The 23,365-nt window shown below is 45.4% G+C and overlaps 1 protein-coding gene across 1 annotated transcript in view; it reads right to left on the bottom strand.

Annotated features, from left to right (window-relative positions):
* Positions 1-23,365, bottom strand: part of LOC140460037 (uncharacterized) — a 38,096-nt gene that overhangs the window by 8,173 nt on the left and 6,558 nt on the right. The window contains exon 2 of the mRNA XM_072554444.1: positions 21,577-22,133. Coding sequence (XP_072410545.1) covers positions 21,577-22,133 — 557 coding nt within the window. The remainder of the gene's footprint in view (positions 1-21,576; positions 22,134-23,365) is intronic.

The raw sequence follows: 23,365 nt of genomic DNA, 5'->3' as shown, positions 1-23,365 counted from the left end.
AAAGTCTGTCCCCTGCCTGGATTCACTCCCTTTCCCTTCAGTTCGTGCAAGTCAGCAACTGAATCCCAGAACGAAAAATAAATGAAAAAGTGGGTGAGAAAAGAGAGTGCCGTACCCACAGATGTTGGACAGAGTTGCAGTCTGGGGTGAAGCTCAATCTCCATTCAAAGAGAGAGAGGAACAACAGCAGCTTCAGAAACTCACAGCCCAACTTCCGCGTTCAGACAGAGGCGGCTCTGAATGGCAGGAGGACCAGGCTCCTTCTGGTCCTCCGGGTCTCACCATTGGTCCTTCAGAAGGAAGTCAAGCGCCGTTTCCGCGGACAGCGACGAGCATGCTCAGTGCTTTTGCTGACACACACAGTACATGCGCAGTTGTCGCTGACACCGCAGTACATGCGCAGTTGTCGCTGACACCGCAGTATATGCGCAGTTGTCGCTGACACCGCAGTACACGTGCAGTTGTCGCTGACACCGAGAAGCATGCGCAGTACGCTCTGTGGAAGTGTTGGCGTCACTGACAGATTTTAAGCGCCCAAATGTCAATAGGAGAAAAAAAAAGCTGCAGCCACAATTTTATTTTTCCCTGTGGATCGATATTTTATTCCTTTTGAATTTCGTCCGGCTTTGTATGTCTTTTCCCCAGGATAGAGGAAGTCCAAAACTAGACGGCATAGGTTAAGGGTGAGAGGGGAAAGATTGAAAACGGTCCTAAGGGGTAACTTTCATGTAGAGTGTGGTGTGTGTATGGAATGAGCTGCCCAGAGGAAGTGGTGGAGGCTGGTACAATTACAACATTTGAAAGGCATCAGGGTCAGGATGGGTATCTGAATAGGAAGGTGTGAGAGAGATATGGGCGAAATGCTGTCAAATGGGTCACTAGATCAATTTAGGATATCTGGAGGGGATGGGCGAGTTGGACTGAAGGATCTGTTTCTGTGCTGTATGACTCTATGCGTCTATTTCAATACAAGTTTCAGAAACATGACTGCAGTCTTTTAAAAAATAAATTAATATGCTTTTAGATGTTAACAATGTTTCTGAATCTATCATTTTAGCTGTTCTTAATTTTGAAGATCAGCCATTGCTTGCGCACCCCTGTCTTCCAGGTAGTCATCACTATCGATTGTCTCTCTTTCCTGAGAAAGAGAATGGACAGGGGAGTGGGGGTAGAAAGAGAGAGAAAATGACAGGGGACAGAGGGTGGGTGCAGAAAATGAGGAGAAGAGAGCGAAGAAGGCTGAGCACAGAGAATTGGTAAGTGCACAGTGTGAGGAGAGAGATTGGATGAGGACCAAAAGTTTGGGAGACTGACAGTACAAATCCCACCTTCATCAGGACTGATGTCAGTGTCTCATGAATTGGAACCCACTCCACCCACAGCAGACCTGAGGCAATTGTTTCTAAATAGATGCTTGGCTAATTCAGTAGAATCATATAATCCTGACAGGCCATTTGGCCCATAAAATTCAGACTGACGTTCCAAACAGTATCCCATCCAGACCCACCCGTTCTTCCTGCAGTTCCCCATGGTTAACCGACCCTCAGTTGCACATATGTGGACACTTTAGCACGGCCGATCTACCCTGAACTGCACCCAGAGTTAACTCATGCAGACAGAAGGGTGAGGACGTGTTAAAGTCCACACAGACAGCTGCTCAAGAGTGGGACTGAACCCAGGTCCCTGACATTGTGAGTCAGTGGTACGAACCACTGAGCCACCGTGCCGCCCAGAGCTTTGATGTTCTGCTTTGTCCTAGTAGTTTCTAACTTCTCATGTGCCCTCAGCAGAGGCTCTCTCCTCCTGACATTGTTGGACCACAGCCACTGCAACCTCCCTTTCTCACTTCTCCAGCCCTGAGCACATCGGTTCCTAAATCCTGGTACCAAACAGACACCAATGCCATCTGTGCTCCTGCTGACAACTGCACAGAACGGAGACCATCCCTGTCACTGTTCTGTCCCTTACCACCATCTCCCCCTCCCCAATGTTGTTTTTACTCCCACTGCCCAACCAGTTAGCTCCTACCACCTGCAGCCCTCGCTCAGATCTCCTTTACCTGCCAGACCTGCACTTACACCCTCCTGACCCTGTCCACTAATGCAAACAAAAGGCTCTCTCCAGAAGGGAATGACCGTCTCCCAGAATAAAGTGCTTGGTTAACTTTCCCACTTTACCCTCAACATGTCTGCAGCCTGGCTTCCAGCTCCATCTCTCTGAACGAATATCCTCCAGGATGTGTTTGCCCTGGATCACAGTATCCAGAGCCTCCCACCTTCTGCAAATTGAAAGACAAGCCCTACCCTGCCCTCTCCAATGTGTGTTGTATAACTGATAGCCAAGTACGGAACCCATGAGGATGGCCTCAACAGGGACCTTGGTTTCATGTCACACTACAAGTGACCCCACTCACACAGACTTGTACCCCATTACTCACACACATTACCAAGCATGGTCGAATGCAAACACATGCTCTTATGCACAAACACACACACTCTCATGCAAGCACACACACATCAGTTTATGGGGTGAAATTGCAATTGCAGAATTTTATTTGCAGATACATTATATTTTGCTCAAAAAGCACACAATCTTCAGGCAGTCAATCCATGTGACATGTGATAAATCCCTACTTTGGAAACAGAACCAATCTGACTCAAGGTTTGGTTGCAGACAGACTCTAACATGAGTGAATCCGAGGGTTTTCTTTCCCCAGAAAATGATTTCATCATTAGATTCTGAACTCCAGATTTCTGACTGAATTCCAATTCCGTCATCTGCTGTGGAGTCCTGAGGAGTCCCCAGAACTGGGTTGATAGTCCAGTCGATAATGGCACTCGGCCCTTGTTCCTTCAATCACCCTGTGATGGCACTTGAACTCACTGGTGCCTCCACAGGTGGGAGGAGGGGGGTGATGCCCTTCCCGCACTGAGAGCAGGTGAGCATGCTGTGCCTGGTGTGGACCCGCTAGTGCGTCTGCAGGCTGGCAGAATTGATGAATCCCTTCCTGTGCTTGGAGCAGGTGATTAGCCATTCCCTGTTGTGGACTCGCTGGTGAACTTCTAAAATCTCAAAACATATCATCAAGAAAGAACCCACTCTATTCACTACTGCAGACTTCCGGGAAGGTTACACGTTAAAAACTCTGCAGTAATCTGTTCCTGTGCTGTGAGCTCTCCTACACATGTTCCTCCAAGATCAGCTGTGAATTTTGCTGATTGTTAATTTTTCCAAGATGTCCAGAGATACATGATTTCAAACAGCAAAGGCAGTAACTATGCAGATTCACTGCTGTATCCGTTAGTAGTATATGTTTCTTTCTCTCTCTCTCTCTTTTTTACAGACCATGTGCTTGCTGCCTTTGGCTGTCTTTCTCCATTTTGAAATTGCTGTTGTCTTGATTTTTTTACTCTAAAGTTCCAAAACAATGCATCAGCATATAAAACATTAATTGCTGCTCCTGGAATTCAAGGAAATCGCCTCCAACACTGAAAATACCTCAAAAAAGGAGCAGCTCCTACAGCCACAAATTTTCCAGTCCTCCATCTTGGATTAGTTCTTGGTGAACCTTCCTATCTCCCAGGTTACAGTTATTCAAATAATTTGCTTTTCTATTTTTGCTAGAAAAGTGGATAACCTCACGTTTATCCACACTAACTGCATCTGACATACATTTGCCCACTCACTCAGACTGTCCATAATAACATTGTATCCTCCTCACAGCTCACCCTTCCACCCAGCTTCGTGTCATCTGCAATTTGTGACATATTCCAATTAGTTCCCTCATCTAAATCATTGACACATACTGTGAATACCTGGGGTCCTAGTCCCAATCCCTTCAGTTATAAAACATCGATCTGACTGACCATACAAAATAGCAGATGTTAGCTTGATATTCACAACTGACGAAGACCTGATAAGCAATTATGAACCACTGAATTACTAAATCACAGAAGCAGGCCATTCAGCCAATTATGTCCATGCAGCTCTCTAAATGAGCTTTCTGATGTTGTGCCATTTTCCTGACGTTTCCTTGGAAACCGGTACAATGCTTGTCATCAAATAATTTTCCAATGCTCTTAACTGAATCTGCTTCAACCACTGCTCCATGCGATGTCTTCCAGATCTATTTACTCACTGTGTGAAATTTCTTTCTCACATCACATTTTCTTCCTTGTAATGGAGTTGAAATCTGCAATCTTATTCTCAATGCTTTTCCCATGGTGAACAGTTTTTCACTGTCTTTTCTGGGTATGATTTTTCTCATAATTTTCAAAACTTATTTTGAATCTGACTTCAGAGAGCAGTCCATGTGGCCAAGCCTCATCAACAATACAGAAACAACCGAGCATCTAAAGGCCCCTCAGTCATCACTGTGAGCCCCATAGCAACCATTGTTACCTAGGCGGCCATGCATTCCAAACCTGGTCTCTCAACATCACTAGTATTGTCCCACAGTTTGAGAAACTGTGATTCTCGCTACGACTATAAAAATGAAACTTTTTAAAAAGCGGTTGTTGCTGAGAAGTTTAATCCTTTCTGTCCAGTAGGAAGTCAATGATGTGTTTGAATTTGAATGACTCAGTGAATCCCTTCCCACATGTGGAGCAAGTGGACCACCACTCCCTGTGTGCCTGTGGGGATTACATTCCAGGTCAAACTGGGAATTGGATCTCTTCCTACAGCCTGAACATACATCTGGTCACACTCCAGGGGGACTGTGGCTTGTGTGGCACAGGTCAGATCATTGGTTGGCTTAGTCCTGCTCCTCGGATGCTGCTGGCCTGCTGCACGTTTCCAGCACCACTCTAATCTAGATTCTGGTTTCCAGCATCTGCACTCCTTGTTTTTACACAGTACAGAAAGATGCCATTCACACTTTCATGTCTATAATAGTTCCTGAAGAACCCACCTATTCTCCACCCCTATCTCCATCATCTTGCAACTGTCCAGCATCCTCGGTAGTGTAGTGGTTAGTATCCCCATCTGTGACTCAGGACACTGGGGGTGCAATTCCCCGATGGGGAGGATTTGATATTTTTCTGGATGTCTTGTCGCACAGAGGTAGTGACCCTAACCCTGGATCGGGTTCAAGTCCTGCCTGCTCCAGAGTTCAAAAGTTCACAAATATAGGAGAAGAATTAGGACATTCAGCCCATCAAGACTGTTGTGCCGTTCGAGCCAGACTGCTCATCACCCCCATTTTCCTGCCTGATCCCTTGAAAGGGTTCAGAAAAGACTTACACTGATGTTTCCAGAGTTGGAGCATTTGGGAGAGGCTTAATAGGCAGGGGCTGTTTTCCCTGGAGGTTCGGAGGGTGAGCAGTGACCTTATGGAGGTTTATAAAACAATGACGGGCATGGATAGGATAAACAGACAAGGTCTTTTCGATGGGGTGGGGGAGTCCAGAACTAGTCGGCATAGATTTAGGGTGAGAGGGGAAAGACGTAAAAGGGACCTAAGGGCCAACTTTTTCATGTAGAGGGTGTGCTTGTATGGAATGAGCTGCCAGAGGAAGTGGTGGAGGCTGGTACAATTACAGCATTTAACGGGCATCTGGATGGGTAGATGAATAGGAAGGGTTTAGAGGGATATGAGTCAAGTGCTGGCAAACAGGACGAGATTAGGTTAGGATATCTTTTGACATGGTCAAGTTGGACTGAAGAGTCTGTTTCCGTGCTGCACATCTCTATGACTCTATAACAAATGTTCAACGAACTAGTCTGCAATTTCCCACATATGGCCTCCCTCCCATTCTGAATACAGTTGTTATATTAGCATTTTTCCAATCCAATGGAACCATAAGATCATACGACACAGGAGCAGAAATTAGGCCATTCAGTCCATCGAGTCTGCTCCACCATTCAATCATAGCTGAGATGTTTTTCAACTCCATTCTCCAGCTTTCTTCCCATAACCTTTGATCCCATTGACAATCAGGACCATATATATATATCTCAGTCTTGAATAAACGCAGTGAATCTTTCCCATGTTAAGAGATTTTTGGAATATTGTAACTAATGAGTTCACTATCTCCGCTGCCACTTCCTTCATGACCCAGCACCATTCTGCTCCCACACTTAGTAACACCGCCTCAGTCCCGCTGCAGGACCTGCACTGCACATGCGCCAGCTCACAAGGGGCGGGGTCCAGGTATGTGACGTCCCTGGGTTGAGGGGGCGTGGTTGGGGAGGCCACCAAACAATCGGTGAGAATGGGGGCTCAACGTTGATTGTTTAAGTTCTACCCTTTCTATAGCCCCTGACTTGCCAATTCTAATAGGAATAGTTCTGTTGTCTGCCAACATAAAAACTGAGATAATCTCTGCCACTTCAGTGTTCTCCCATGAACTCACAGTTTTCATCTTCCAAGGTACCACACTTACCTCAGCGACTCTGTTCCCATGAGCATACCAACAGAAGCTTTTGCTGTCCTTTTTGATATTTATTGCGAGGTCTCTTTTGTAAGTTAACTTACCTATTTTTATTTATATTTTTTAATATCCCTTTGTTTCTGTTTGAAACTTTCCTAATGTTTGACCCTTCCAGAGGTCCAGAATAACATTTCACAACAGGCTGAAAAGTTAAAAAAAACACTACGTTGAAACTTTTTGAAATCGCCCCTTTCTGGAGGCTGGGGGCCGGCAAAACGATCGCCCCGCCCCCATTGTCACCGATTGTTTGGTGGCCTCCCCAACCACGCCCCCTCAACCCTGGAGACGTCACATACCTGGGCCCCGCCCCTTGTGAGCTGGCGCATGTGCAGTGCAGGTCCTGCAGCGGGACTGAGGCGGTGTTACTGAGTGTGGGAGCAGAATGGTGCCGGTGGCTGAAGTAATAAGAACCGCTGGAAAAGCTGAGCAGGTCCGGCAGCTTGTGCTGAGAGAAATCATTTTGGGTCCCGGTGATCCTCCTTCAGAACAGGACCAGGTTTCAGAAACATCCCGGGGAGGTCGCCAGGCCCGAGCGGCAAGACCTGGCTCCTGCCCCCGGGGAGAGGAGACAGTGAGACAGGGTAGGATTGGGAACCGCGGGAGGAGGGAGACTGGGGAGTTTATAAACTCCTAGGGGGAGGCCTGAGGCCTCCAATAAAATCACCACAGGCCCAGTGTTTACTTCACCGGCGAGGGCGCTCTCGGGTTGCCCGGGCAACCGGCCGCCATCTTTGTGAGGGTCAGGCGCATGTTGTCTTGGGGCGGGGAGCGCGGGCGGCCATCTTGGTGAGGGCACCATCAACTGTCATTTCTGGGAGAGAATTCCAACCTCGTGGTAACCTCGGCCTTTGCCGAGTTTAATTCCCCAGACTGTCCAGCGATGTGCAGGTTAGGGGGGGTTCAGCCATGCTAAATTACTGATAATGCCCAAGGATGTTCTTGTTACTGTATGTTGACCATGCTAATTTACCCCCAGTGTCCAGAGATGTACAGGTTAGTGTGGATTGGCCGAGGTAAGTTTATCCATAGTGTTCGGGGTTCTGCAGGTTAGGGTGAAGGTCTGGACCCCCTCAATCGGCTCTCTCGATCCGAGATCGGTCAAAAGAATCACCAGGAGTACAGTCTATTTAAAGCAAGGTTATCAGCTTAATGACATAAGGCAGCCTTGCACAGATTTGTCCAGCAACACAGGTTAAAAGCTTCTGTGTTCTGTGGCAAAATTACACAATTACACTTGAAAATTACGCATTATTAATTTTTGTGACAGCACAGCCTGAATTACAAGAGAAGACCAATAAAATGTAATAAGGTGACATGATTGACAGCAGGTTAGTCCAATGATATTTCCTGGGAAACCGATTGTTTTACGCGCAAAATCATCCCATGCTTGTTAGTTCAAGATTAGTTCGAATACCAAATTACTTATGATTCATATTATGCAAACTCCATTGTTCTCTTTTATTTCTAAATCCAACCAACTCAGCAAAGCAGCAATTCAAGTTCAATGTCAAATCATAACCTGAAGCCATTTTGTTTATTTATTTTAAAATATTATTTAAAATTGAAATGCCATTTTGTGGTTAATATAAACCTACATACACCTGTTGCTACTAACAACAGCCTAAATTCAAATTTTAAATCCTGATCTCAATAAAGCAGCAGTTGCCTCATTACCCAAAAGGTTGAGACCAGAAATGATTTAAGTACAGTTTTGATGGCTAATAACTCCTGAAAATCCTCCTACAGAAAAAAGTCACTGAGAGCTGCATATCCCAAAGAGTGATATTACTGTTTTGTCGAGCTTTTGGATTCTTCCATTCTATGCAAAACTCAGGGGAGACTATGTTCCTACAGTTACAGCACGAGGAGTACTTACTTTATTCAAAATAATAACCAGGTTTAGTTATATAAGAGGCCTATCTTTGTGACTTTCTTGAGGCTGTTCAATAGATAGGTCTCTTCGTAAAAGATGCAGTTATTGTCCCAAAACAGTTCCACCCATCCCATAATTGGAAAGACATTGGTGCCAGTCGGGGTCAATGAGTCTTTTGCTGAAGTCAGCACATAACAGACCACTTCATCCCTGCCAAATATTCGATTGTGACTTTGAAGAAACAAATTGTAATTGAAAGATAACATTTCCCTATCTTCTCTTTTGCGGTGTGACCTATTTGGATGTGGCAAGGCATACCAGGGTAGCTCATAGCACAACTGGTATCAAACTGGCACACAACACCTTTCCAGGGTAAAGACCATTCAGACTTGTTCTGTAAATGAACTGTTCAATTTCTGACTACTGCAATAGTCATTCTTGGTAATGTTCAGTCCCTCAGCAGACGAGGACATCTTCCTGGCATTGTTGGTGCACAGTCTCTGGTTGCTCAGGATCACACAGGTAAACTGTTCCTTCTTGTGCACCAATGCTGGCAATGGCAAGTCCATACAACAGGGGAAGTTCGATCTTTATCATCTCTTCCCCTCCCCCCCCCCCCTCGCTTGCAAGGGGCTCGTCTGATGAGCTTGCAATGATGGAGATGAACCCAGGGGGAAATGAGAATTTAAAATTTGAATTTAGGCTCTTGTTAGGAGCAACAGGTGTATGTAGGTTTTTATTAACCACAAAATGGCTTTTCAATTTAAAATGGCTTCAGGTTATGCTTTGATACTGTGAACTTGAATTGCTGCTTTGCTGAGTTGGTTAGCTTTGGGGAAAAGAAAACAATGGAGTTTAATAATATGAATCATATGAATTTGGTGTTCGAACTAACTTTGAACTAGCTAGAACGGGATGATTTTGAGAGTAAAACAATCTGTTTCCTAGGAAATATTGGACTAGCCTGCTGTCAATCATGTCACCTTATTACATTTGATTGGTCTTTCAAGGCTGGGCTCTCTTAAAAAACATGTAAATGATGTGTAATTTTCGAACGTAATTCTGCAATTTCGCCACGGAGCTCAGAAGCTTTAACTTCTGTGTTGCTGGACAGAATTGCATCAGACTGCCTTGCTTTATTAAACTGATAACATTGCTTTGTACAGTCCGCAATCCGTTCGTTCTTTGACCGATCTCGAGACGGAGGGGTCCCGCCTGGGATCCAGATCTTCAAGGGTGGATTGGCCATGCTAAATTCCCTCCATAGTGTCCAGGGATGTTTAAGTTCGGTGTATTACTTTGGGATAAATGTAGGGCAATAAGGGGAAGGATATGGGTGAATTACCATTCAGAACGTTGGTTTGGACTTATTGGGCCGAGTGGCCTGCTTCCACACTGTGAGGATTCTTTGAAGGGAAGTGATTTTTACAAACTGCTCTCCTTCCATCTTCTGCAGAGTTCTGCTGTCAGCCTGTCCCTGCTCCCTGTCCCACTTTTGACATTACAACGCGAAAGTGGCCATATTAATTTCAACGTGAAACACCCTCCTCTGGGCAACTCCTCATCCTGGGAGGGAGAGAGGGAGGGGGTAATCTGTTCACTTGTAGCAACTGGAGTGAATTCAAGGAGGGAATCTACTCTGCCACCTCAGGTATGTGTCTTAATTTCCTGGGTGAGGAGGGACGGATGATAGCAATTGGGGAGGGGGAGATACTTTATTTTTATTTTTAAAATGCATCTGATTCCCACAAATAAATGCATCAGGTTCAAGTACAGCACGTGCAATGATCCACATTGCAGCTTCAAGCTGGCTGCAACAGTTTTACATCCTCTGTTCTTGCTCCGTGTTGGCTGCAGCACATTTGGCTTCCTTCCCTCCTCTCTTCTTTCTGCCCCCCCCCCCCCCCCCCCCCCCCCTCCCGAAGTGTTGATGCTTCCAAACCGACCCTCAAAAGTTCAGGTTATACTTCCATTCTTTCCCAGTTTTCAAAACCCACAAAATACAACTTTCCCAATCCTCTGAGTATCGGAGTTGGGAGTTTATGGTGTGGCTGTACAGGACATTGGTTAGGCCACTTTTGCTCTCGCTCCTTTCAAAAGGACGTTGTGAAACTTGAAAGGGTTCAGAAAAGATTTGCAAGGATGCTGCCAGTATTGGAGGGTTTGAGCTGAATTGTTTTGGGCTGTTTTCCTGAGTGTGGCAAAGGCGTGTGTATACATTTTATAAAATCATGAAAGGCATAGATTGGGTAAATAGACAAGATATTGTCCCCTGGGTTTGGGGGTGTCCAGAACTAAAGTGTAATAGCTTTAGGGTGAGGTGGATGAGCAAAGACTTAAAAGAAACCTAAGGGCAACTTTTTAACTCAGAGGGTAGTGAGTGTAAAGAATGAGCTGCCAGATGAAATGGTGGAGGCTGGTACAATTACAATATGTGAATGGCATCTGGATGGTTTCTGAATAGGAAGGGTTCAGAGGGGTATGGGCCATGTGCTGGCATATGGGACGAGATTAATTTAGAATATCTAGTCAACATCAATGAATTAAGACCCTAAGACATAGAAGTGGAAGTAAGGCCATTCAGCCCATTGAGTCCATTCTGTCATTTAATCATGGCTGATGGACATTTCAGCTCCATTTACCCACACTCTCCCCGTAGCCCTTAATTCCTTAATCAAGAATTTATCAATCTCTGCCTTGAAGACATTTAACGTCCTGGCTTCCATTGCGCTCCCTGTCAATGAATTCCACAGGCCCACACTCTCTGGCTGAAGAAATGTCTCCTCATTTCTGTTTTAAATTGACCCCCTCTAATTATCAGGCTGTGTCCCTGGATCCTAGTCTCCTCCGCCTAATGGAAACAACTCCCCAGTATCCACCCTTTCTAAGCCAAGCATAATCTTGTAAGTTTCTTTTAGATCTCCCCTCAACCTTCCAAACGCTAATGAATACAATCCCAGGATCATCAGCCATTCATCGTGTGTTCGGCGTACCATTCCAGGGATCGATCGTGTGAATCTCTGCAGGACACATGCTCGTGCCAGTATATTCTGCTGTTAGTGCCGCTGAGTCACACCTTGAACCCTGTTTAGTGGGTGAAGTGAGAGGGGCAAGAGGATCCTTTCTGTCGGACTTGCTGCTCTCGCACCCACTTTACTTCCAGTGCTGTCTGACAGCACCTTCCCTCCGGAATTGATCTGCAGGAGCAGATGGAGGACATTTTTACCCTGGATGGAGCGGAATGTTTGTCCAACCCCTGCAGGTTGGTCTGAAATAGATTCATTTGTCTCTGTCCCATTGAGGCTCCAGCGCAGGGCTAGGCTGGTTGGCTCAATTGGCCTCTATCAGTGTTTTCACTCTGCCTGAGCTTCAACCCACCCCTCTTCATCGCCCCTTCCCACCCCTCATCAGCAAACTGATATATCCCCCACTTATCGCACGTTTGCTTTATGCCACTTTGCTTTTACAAAAGATCCACATTAGTACCTGTTTTCACTAATCAAAAGAAATCCAAAGAGGATTTTTGCTTTCATGAGAGGCAACGTCCGAGTGAACCTTCTCTGCAGCCTCTCCCAGATCATCCACGTCCTTCCGGTAGCATGCTGGCCAGAACTGCACGCAATGTTATGAATGTGGCCGGAATAAATAGCTGTAACATAACTCGCTAACTCTTACACTCTAGGCAAGCGTGCTGTATGCCTTCTTGACCACGTGCCTGCCTGCTTTGCCGCTTTCAGGGATCTATATGCCCAGATCCCTCTGTATGCCAGATCTCCTATGCGTTCTCTAATTTAATGTACGCTTCTTGTATTTCCTTCTCTTCCTTTCTCCCTCATCTGGATCCAGCTTCCCTTTAATTGTATTCCTCTCTTCATCTCTTTCCCCCACTGTTCCTCACCCCTCCACACATCAGTGTATCATAAGACCATAGGAGCTGAAATTAGGCCATTCAGCCCATTGTGACTGCTCTGCGATTCAGTCAGGGCTGATAAGTTTCTTAACCCCATTCTCCCAGTAACCCTTGATCCCTTTCATACTCAAGAAACTATCTTTCACAGCTTAAATGTACTCAATGACCTGGCCTCCACAGTCTTCGGTGGCAGTGAATTCCATATATTCACCACTCGAGCTGAAGAAGTTTCTCTTTACCTCCACTCTAAAGGGTCTTCCCTTTGGTCTAAGGCTGTGCCCTCGGCTCCTAGCCTTTCCTACCAAAGGAAACATCTTCCCAACATCCAGTCTGTTCAGAATTCTGTCAGTTTCAATTAGATCCCCCGTCATCGTTCTAAATTCCATTAACTATAGACCCAGAGTCCTCAAACATTCATTATTTGTTCAAATGTTCATTCCTGGGACCATTCTCGTGAACCTCCTCTGAAGACACGCCTAGGCCAGTACAGCCTTCCTGAGATTTGGGCCCAAAACTGCGCACAATACTCCAAATATGGCCTGACCAGAATGTAACAAAGCCTCAACTACATCCCTACTTTTACATTCAAGTCCTGTCAAATTAAATGTCATCATTGCATTTGCCTTCCTAACTACTGTCTCAACCTGTAAGTTTACCTTGAGAGAATCCTGGACTAGAACACCCAAGTCTCTTTGCACCTTAGATTTCTGCATTTTCTTCAGTTCCAAGGGTGACTGTTGGTGTCGGGGCAGCACCAGAGATTTCCTGACATGCGGATTGTATTCGGGGGTACCAAGTAATCTGAGGAACTGGCAGTATTTCGGGAGAAATAGTTATTCCTGGAGGAGGTAGAGAGGAATGTGGTGTGATTCTGTAAACTCGAGGTCTCCAGAAGTGTGCAGAGGTGGTGTTAGAATTTAACACCATAAATTTGAAAGTGAGGAAACTCCACCAGAATTCAATTATCAGACATGACAGGCCAATGGTGTCTATCTGTGATGTTAGAATTCTATGATGCTTGGAACTGAAACATATCTTTCAACCCCATGTATTTCATCTCCTTTGTAATAGAGGCCTCTATTTGTATTTTTCAATTGGTTTTTGTACCTGTCTGCTACTTTTGATGATTTGTGTACTTGGTCTCCAAAGTCTTTTTTCCCCTTTTATAGTGCTTAGCTTCTAATAATTTAGCAGTTCTCCAATCAGTCTTTCTTGGGTGAAAAGTAAATGGTTCTGATGTTGTCGTATTGGGTGACATTAAACATTTTTTCCACTCATTCCTTTAACCCATGAATGCTGTTTAGCTTCTTCCTGCTCCTTTCTGCACAAGTTGATGCCCCTCTGCCCCTGGATAGTTGATAGTTGACCAAGAACTGGATAGGTGTCCCCTTGATCCAACCTCTCGAGCAATAAGCTATCAGTAACCAAGGACAAAGGTCTTGGACTCCAATTGTTAGGAGGAAACCTCCACTAGGGACAGATTCTTTGGACATGATCTTTGCTTTTGGCACAGAGGCAGGAAACATCTCACCTGTTTCAGTTAAATCAAATTACTGACTGTCAACTCCTTTGATACTGACACTGTCATGACACTGTCAACTCCTTTGATGCTGAGCAGCGTGAATTGAGTATTTACTGGCCCAACAAGAATGGATTTCCCAAACTGCCACAGTGTTGGTGACAGTCATACACCCAATCCAGCTGCTCGTAGGGATCAACCTTCTCTCTGAATCAGGAGGTCACAGGTTTAAATCACAGGATGTTGCTGGTAAGAGGTTCAGTGATGGAAATGTCATTCAGTGGAAAATACTAATAGCTCCCAGAAATTATGGCGAATGTCGGGGCTAGTATAAATGAAGTACTGACGGATATTAATATGTATGAAACAAAAATGCATCAGAGAATTGAATAGGATTTAAAGTAGCTAAATTCCCTGGGCTTGGTGGTTAACGCTAGTTCACTGGAAAGTGGTAATTGGAAAGTGGCACATGTCATCCCACTGTTTTAGAAAGAAGGAAGAGAGCACAGGGAATCTATAATAAAAGGTACAACAACAGGACAGTTAAAAATTAATGATAGGACTGAGCAGAATCAACATGGGCTTATTGGAAATATATGCTAGTCAAACTCAGGTCATTATAGCTAGCAGAATATATGAATGTCCAAACTAGGAGCTGAAGTAAGCCATTCGGCTCATTAAGCTGCTACACTCCAAGAAGATAATGGCTGATTACTTTGTGTTATGCATTGCACATTCGCATCCATCCCCATAACCTTAGATTCTTCTTAGGCAAAGGAATTAATCTACTTCTGCCGTAGAAATATTCAATGGTCCTGCCTTCACTATCTCTGTCGCAAAGTATTTCAAAGCTGCACAACCTTCCAAAAAATTTCCCTCCTTCTTTGTCACAAATGATTGCGTTTTTTGAAGAAGTAACAAAGAGGATTGATGAGGGCAGAGCAGTAGATGTGATCTATATGGACTTCAGTAAGGCGTTCGACAAGGTTCCCCATGGGAGATTGATTAGCAAGGTTAGATCTCACGGAATACAGGGAGAACTAGCCACTTGGATACAGAACTGGCTCAAAGGTAGAAGACAGAAGGTGGTGGTGGAGGGTTGTGTTCCAGACTGGAGGCTGTGACCAGTGGAATGCCACAAGGATCGGTGCTGGGCCCTCTACTTTTTGACATCTACCAAAATGATTTTGATACGAGTATAAGAGGTACAGTTAGTAAGTTTGCAGATGACACCAAAATTGGAGGGGTAGTGGACAGAGAAGAAGGTTACCTCAGATTACAACAGGATCTTGACCAGATGGGCCAATGGGCTGAGAAGTGGCAGATGGAGTTTAATTCCGATAGATGCGAGGTGCTGCATTTTGGGAATGCCAATCTTAGCAGGACGTATGCACTTATTGGTAAGGTCCTCGGGAGTGTTGCTGAACAAAGAGACCTTGGAGTGCAGGTTCATAGCTCCTTGAAAGTGGAGTTGAAGGTAGATGGGATAGTGAAGAAGGCATTTGGTATGCTTTCCTTTATTGGTCAGAGTATTGAGTACATGAGTTGAGAGGACGTGTTGCGGCTGTATTGGACATTGGTTAGCCCACTGTTGGAATATTGCGTGCAATTCTGGTCTCCTTCCTGTTGGAAAGATTTTGTGAAACTTGAAAGGGTTCAGAAATTATTTACAAGAATGTTGCCAGGGGTTGGAGGATTTGAGCTGCTGGAGCATCGGAGGCTATGGGGTGACTTTATAGAGGTTTACAAAGTTATGAGGGCATGGATAGGATAAATAGGCAAAGTCTTTTCCCTGGGATTAGAGAGTCCAGAAGTAGAGGGCATAGGTTTAGGGTGAGAGGGGAAAGATATAAAAGAGACCTTAAGGGTAACTTTCACGCAGAGGTTGGTATGTGTATCGAATGTGCTGCCAGAGGAAGTGGTGGAGGCTGGCACAATTGCACCATTTAAGAGGAATTTGAATGTGTATATGAATAGGAAGTGTTTGGAAGGACATGGGCTGGGTACTGGCAGGTGGGACTAGATTGGGTTGGGATATCTGGTCAGCATGGACGGGTTGGACCGAAGGGTCTGTTTCTGTGTTGTACATCTCTATGAATCTATAAATGGGTGATCTAATTGTTCGTTCACAACAGTAAGTAAACATCCTTCAACATCCATCTTTTGAAGACCATTCAGGCTCATAGAAACTTCAATCAAATCACCCCTTGCTATTCCAAACTCTGGTTGAAAGTCAGACCTGCCTGTCTCATGATTTTCCATGAGACAGTCTGTTCATTGTGGGTGTCAATCCAGTTTACCTTCTGTGAATTGCCTTTAATGCATTTTCATTCTTCCTTAGATGAGGATATCAAAACTGAGCACTGTGTTCAAAATGTAGTCCCACCATTGCTCTGTAACTGAGGCATAATCGCCTTACATTTATGTCATTGGCCTTTCTAATCACTTGCTGTGCTTGCATTCTAACTTGTAACTTATTTGCAAGGCCCCCGGATCTCTCTGCATCTCAGAATTATGCAGTTGTTCTCCAAGTAGGTAACAAATTGCATTTTACCATATTGTACACCACTTGCAAGAGTTTTGCTTATTTATTTAACCAATCTATCAATCTGCATCATTGATATGTCATCCCCACAATGTACATCTCCATCTATCTTTGTGTTGCCTGCAAATGTAACCACATACCTTTGATCCCCACTTGTAAGTCTTCTATATAATTGTAGAAAGTTGAGGAGCCGGCAGAGATGCCTGTTGGAACCCCACCATACATTGTCATATACAACCAATTTGACAAAAGAACCATTTTTGCATATTCTGTTTTCTGCCAGTCAGTTGATGTTCTATAACTATACTTTACACCATGAGCTCCTCTGTGCAATATGCTTTTCGTGAAAACATGTCAAACACCTTGAGGATATTCAAGTTCAGTATATCCACAGGCTTCAATTTACATACTCTTTCAAAGAATTCCTTGAGGACAGCATGGTGGCACAGTGGCTCCCTCTCACGGCCAGAGACACCTATTTGATTTCAGGCTTGAGTCGACGATCTGTTTGGAGTTTGCATGTTCTGTCTATGTCTTTATGCGTTTCCGCTGGGGACTGCACCATCCAAAGATGTGTAGGTTGAGTGGAGTAGCCATGCTGGATTGTGTAATGTCCTTGGATGTCCAAGCTAGGTGAGTTAGCCATGCTAAATACAGGGTTACGGGAGTAGGGTGGCGGTCTGGATCTGGGTGGGATGCACTTGAGGGTTGGTGCAGGACTTGATCGGCCAAATGGTCTCTTTCCACACTCGGAATTCTATGAATAAATTGGTGAAACAACATTTCGTTTTCATATTAGCATGCTGATTCTTTTCAATTACCACGAGCTCTTTGACATGGTGGTTATAATCTCCTTAATTGATTCAAAAACAAATGTTTAATTGCCATAGACTCAAGGGACCACATCTTTCCCTTCGAGAACAGAAATATTAAATATGTTATAAATTGCCTGAATCTAATAAATCTTGGAAAATTAACATTAATGCAAATATGAACTCATTAGCCACCTTTTAGAATTCTATGATGATGACCACCAGTACCCAGAGATTTGCCAGCCCATAGCACCATCAGTTCGCTCAATAGCATTTATCTAATAATTCTCATTTCGCCAAACTCCTCTGTTTGTTCAACCTATGGGGTTAAAGGAAGGATTCTTGACCATGTGGTGGAACAGAGGGATCTTGGAGTCCAAGTCCATAGATCGCTCAAGGTTGCCACCCAGGTTGAGAAGGTTGTTACGAAGGTGTACAGTGTGTTGGCTTTCATTAGCAGGGAGTTTGAGCTTAAGAGCTGCAAGGTTATGCTGCAGCTGTATGGAGTACTGGTTAGATCACACTTGGAATATTGTGTTCACTTTTAGTCACCTAATTTTAGGGAAGCTGTGTAGGGAAGTTGCCAGAGGAAACATCACAGAAGCGCTTCACAGGAGGCTCCCAAGCACTGAGGATGTCACCTAGACAGTGGACGAAACGTCTGCAACACAAATTCCCAGCTCGGCGAACAGACCCACAACAGGAAGCTGTGTAAGCTGAGAGAGGGTACAGAGGAGATTTACCTCGATGCTGCCTGGAATGGAGGGGATGGCTTAGGTTGGGGGAGCTAGGGCCTTTCTCATTGGAGCGAAGAAGGATGAGAGGTGACTTTATAGAGGTGTACTATATGTTGAGAGGCATAGATAGAACAAATAGCTAGAGACTTTTTCCCCAGGTCAGAAATGACAGGGCATAATTTTAAGGTATTTGGAAGAAGGTTTAGGGGAGATGTCAGAGGTAAGTTTTTTATCCGATGGTGAGTGCATGGAATGCACTTCCAGGGTTGGAATGAGAGTCAGATACATTTAAGGACATTTAAGCGACTGCTGAACAAGCACATGGATGGCAGTAAATTGAGGGGTGTGCAGGCTAGTCTCATCTTCAAGTTGGATAAAAGGCTGGTACAACATAGAGGGCTGAAGGGTCTGAACTGTGCTGTATTGTTCTACGTTCTCACTCCAGAACGATGCAGCAGCAGTATTGAAAGAACAATATTGCCCTTGACCCTTCCAGAGATGGGCACTGTCGATGGAAACTCGGTTAAATTCTGCCAGCAATCAGGTGATAGCCGGGTGGGGGGAGGGTGGCAGCGGTGAGACTGAACTTGCTTACTTGAGGGTTTTTAGTTTCAGTTGCTACGTGCAATGAAGTGTGAATCATTGTTTCAGCAGTTGGTTCTGTGTGTTGTTTCTGAGTCAGTGACCAAATTAAGGCGATTCACCCACAACCAGAGCAAGAGGCTGGGATTAATATTGACTCCACTGCATTCAGCATGACATCACGTCAATACTGTTAGAAAGGGAAAGCTGACACCAACTCCCACCCCACCAGAGATCTCAAACCGAAACACCCAAAGAGAAGCGCATCGCCCTATAATCTGTCAAATTAATGTGAACAGTGGTGTAACCTGCTCTAATGTTTAAAAATAAATCCCTGACACTCAACAAAAATCCATTTATTTATCCAACAGTAACGGTGAACAGATGAACTAAACTATTAACAAACCAAATAAATCCCTTCTAACTACTGACAGTTCCGGAATAAAACAAGATTCACGTGATATGCTGATCCAATAAATATGATTCCCTCTCGTAACAAGAAATGGAATTTAGTCTCTCAGATTACAGCCAGGTTACGTGTCTCTTGGAATATTCTGTGCCACCTTCTGTTGAATCTTCTGTCAGGAATGCCCTTCTCAGTTTTATTTAAATGATGCATTCTCTAATACAGAGATGACTGACATCCAATTTCCCCCCCTCAATAGAACTGAGGACTCTTGGCTCTCGCGAGGGGGAGTTAGAGATCTGGGTGTTCAGTCGATTGGACCCTGAAGGTGGCAACACAGGTCAATGGATGGTCACAAAGGTTTCATTCGGCGGTGTGTAAATAAATTGTTTTCCTGGAAGCCAAGTGATTTGACCAGCTACATTACTCCTGAGATAACTCTGCCTAAAACAACTAAAAAAAGTTAGGGTCTGGGCTACCTTCCGAGAATGTTTTGAGGGGATCTGGCCTGGTCCATAACACTGAACACCTGCAAATTGTGTCTCCAGGAAGGATGTAGTGAAACATGAAAGGGTTCAGAAAAGATTTAAATGGATGGTTCTGAGGTTGGAGGGTTTGAGTTACAGGGAGAGATTGAATAAGTTGCAGGTATTTTTTCCTGGAACATCAGAGGCTGAGGAGTGACCTGGTAGATATTAATAAAATTATGAGGGGCACAGATAGGGTAAATAGTCAAAATCTTTTCCCCAGGGTGGGAAATCCAAAACTAGAGGTTTAGGATGAGGGGGAAAAGATTTAAAAGGGACCTGAGGGGAGACCTTTTCACGGAGAGAGTGGTGTATGTATGTAATGAGCTGCCAGAGGAAGTGACGGCATCTGGTACAATTTCAACATTTAAAAGGCATTTGGATTGGAACATGAATAGGAAGAGTTTCGAGGGATACGGACTAGTGCTGGCAAATGGGATGAGATTAATTTAGGATATGCAGTCAGCATGGACGAGTTGGACTGAAGGGTCTGTTTCCCTGCTGTGCATCTCTTTTGACTCGAAGTCTCCACAAGATACCACATTGCTTCAACCGAACTCTGAAACCCAACGTTACTGACAGATTCTTTGTGTGTGAACCCGAGAGGCTGAGTCGTAGAGATGTACAGCACTGAAACAGACCCTTCGGTACAACTCGTCCATACTGACCAGACATCCAACATTTAATCTACTCCCATTTGTCAGCATTTAGCTCATATATCCATCCAGATGCTTTTTAAATGTTGTCATTGTACCAGCCTCCACAACTTCCCCTGGCAGCTCATTCTGTACATGCACCACCCTCTGTGTGAAAACTTGTCCCTTGAGGTCCATGCAAAGTTGCCTGTAGTGTTAGGGTGGGTTACTCTTCGGAGGGTCAGTGAGGACTTGTTGGGCCGAAGGGCCTGTTTCCACGCTGTAGGGAATCTAATCAAAAGGCACCTGGATGGGTGTATGAACAGGAAGAGTTTCGAGGGGTGCTGGCAAATGGGACTAGATTAATTGAGGATATCTGGTCAGCATGAATGAGTTGGACCAAAGGGTCGGTTTCCAGCACTTGGCCTATATCCCTCTCAACCATTCCTATTCATGTCCCCATCCTGATACTATTTAAAGGCTGTCATTGTACCAGCCTCCACCACTTCTTCTGGCAGCTCATTCCATCCATGCGTCACCCTCTGAATGAAAAGGGTGCCCTTTCGGTCCCATTTAAATCTTTCCCCTCTCACCATAAACCCTCTGGTTCTGGACTGCCCAACCTCCAGGGAAATGACCTTGTTATTTACCCTATCCATACTCCTCATGATTTTATAAACCCCTATAAGGTCACCCCTCAACCTCTGACACTTCAGGGAAAACAGCCCCAGTCTATTCAACCTCTCCCTGTAGCCCAAACACTCGGCAACATCCTGGTAAATCATTTCTGGTCGAGAAGTCAATGATTTGGGTTAACACCTGAAACACTGACTTCACTGCTGGTGCTGCCTGGCTTGCTGTGTTCTCCCAGCCTCCTGCTTGCCTACTTTGGATTCTAGCATCTGCAGTTTGTTTTTGTCTCTAACGAATGGCAGAGCAGACTCGATCGGCTGAATGGCCTAACTTCTGCTCCAAAGGTCTCGCAGGCTTAGGTTTGTGCGGATTGTTTCAGTGGGAACGTGCAGTCCTGGGCTCAACGAGCAGCAGCGCCCAATGGATCAAAGTTCATAGAATCACAGGATCCCTACAGTGTGGACACAGGTCCTTCAGCCCAACAAGCTCTAACTGACCCTCTGAAGAGTAACCCACCCAGACCCATTTCCCTGCCCTATTACTCGACATTCCCCCTGACCAATGCACCACACCTACACATCCCTGAACACTGGGACAATTTAATTTCACCAATCCACCCTACCTGCACACCTTTGGACTGTGGGAGGAAACCGGAACACCCAGAGAAAACCCACGCAGGCACAGAAGGAGAATGTGCAAACTCCACACAGATAGTTGCCCCAATAGTGGAATCAAAGCTGGGTCCCTGGCACTGTAAGGCAATGCTACTGACCACTGAGCCACCGTAGGAGTGAGTACAGTCCAGCAGAAAACAAAACAAGCCCACCAACTCTCCCACTGTCAGACTGGGCAGGAGGTTCAGTCCTGGGGGTGACCCACAGCAGCCTCACCGGCAGAATTCGATTGTTGGGAGCGCTGGTGCCCCCGCTGGTGTCTTTGCAAGTTGCAGGCCTGGGTGAAGGCCTTCCCGCACTCAGGGCAGCTGAAGGGCCTCTCCCCAGTGTGAACCTGCTGGTGCTTCAGTAAGTCAGAGGAATTGCTGAAGGCCTTTCCGCACTCAGGACAAGCGAATAGCCTCTTCCCGGTGTGGACCCGTCGGTGGATCAGCACGTGGGAGAAATTGCTGAAGGCCTTCCCACACTCGGGGCAAATGAAGGGCCTGTCCCTAGTATGGACCCACCGGTGGGTCAGCAGGTTGGAGGCATGGGTGAAGGCCTTCCCACACTCAGGGCAGCTGAAAGGCTTCTCCCATGTGTGAACCCGCTGGTGGGTCAGCAGGGCGGAGGAATCACTGAACCCCTTCCCGCACTCTGGGCAAGTGAATGGCCTCTCCCCTGTGTGGACACTGTGGTGCCTCAGCAGGGAAAAGGCCTGGGTGAAGCCCTTCCCACACTTAGGGCAGCTGAAGGGCTTCTCCCCTGTGTGGACCCGTCGGTGGGTCAGCAAGGCGGAGGAACTGCTGACCCCTTCCCACACTCTGGGCAGGCGAATGGCCTCTCCCTGGTGTGGACCTGTTGGTGCTTCAGTAGGTCAGAGGAATTGCTGAAAGCCTTCCTGCACTCAGGGCAGCTGAAGGGCCTCTCCCCTGTGTGGACCCGTCGGTGTCTCAGCAGGGTGGAGGAACTGCTGAACCGCTTCCCACACTCTGGGCAGGAGAATGGCCTGACCCCAGTGTGACTGCGCTGATGAGCCTCCAAGACAGACGGGACATGGAAGGCTTTCCCACAGTCGCCACACTTCCAAGGTTTCTCCACGGGGCGGGATTCCTCTGGTTTCTCCATGGCTGAAGCTTCAGCGGCACACAAACACGTGTACAGTCCGTCCCTGCTGTGAATTCCTCTTTCCAGGCTGGATAACTGTTTTAGGTTCCACACTCAGTACGCTGTAACAGTAGGGTCTCTCATTCAGTCCCACTGATGCTGAAAACGTACTGAAACAGGGACCAAAAAACTTTGAACCTTCTCACAGAATCTTAGTCAAAACTCGTTCCAGTCCCAATGGACTGAATGACAGTCAGACATTGACTTGAAATTGAGGACAGCAGACGCTGGAGAGTCAGAGTCAAAAAGTGCGGAAAAGCACACCAGGTCAGGCAGCATCTGAGGAGCAGGAGAGTTGGCATTTTGGGCATAAGCCCTTCATCTGTTGATTTTTAAACTTCAGTTTTCAGATCAAATACTCTGTAAAAAGAGATTACAAAAGTCATCATTGTCACTGAGAAGGTCTATAGCCTTAAAACTTGTCTTTAAATATTTAGACTAAATGTAAGGCTGAATTATAGAACACAAAATAGACAACAAGACTCAGAAAGGGGGGCATCTTAAAGAATGCAAAAGATAGGGACACCTGGGCTTACCAAGTGATAACAGGATGCTGTAAGACAATTAAGAAGGTTTGCCTTAGCATCGGTGAATCTGTATGAACAGGACACCAAGTGATAACATTCACAACCGTTCCCTTGTGAAATTAATGACAGTATTTGATTCTGACCCTGAAACGAAACTCGGTACTATCAAAACCTTTGTAATTAACACTCAGTTGCTGTCAATTATAATGGATTCGTATACCCCTTGCAAGCAGGGCAGTCACAGAGAAAATAAATCTTTGCTGTTACAAAACCCTGACATGAGAGTTCAAAAGGACACTAGAGAGAGACACCATTTTAGTGCTGAGGCTGTTGAATCCAGCAGAAAATTAACTCTTAGTGCTTAGCTGGTATGGATTGAATTTAATTGCATTTTGAGAAGCCAAT

Source organism: Chiloscyllium punctatum, chromosome 36, assembly GCF_047496795.1.
Source record: "Chiloscyllium punctatum isolate Juve2018m chromosome 36, sChiPun1.3, whole genome shotgun sequence".
NCBI lineage: Eukaryota > Metazoa > Chordata > Chondrichthyes > Orectolobiformes > Hemiscylliidae > Chiloscyllium > Chiloscyllium punctatum.
This window is presented reverse-complemented; position numbering and strand designations above follow the sequence as displayed.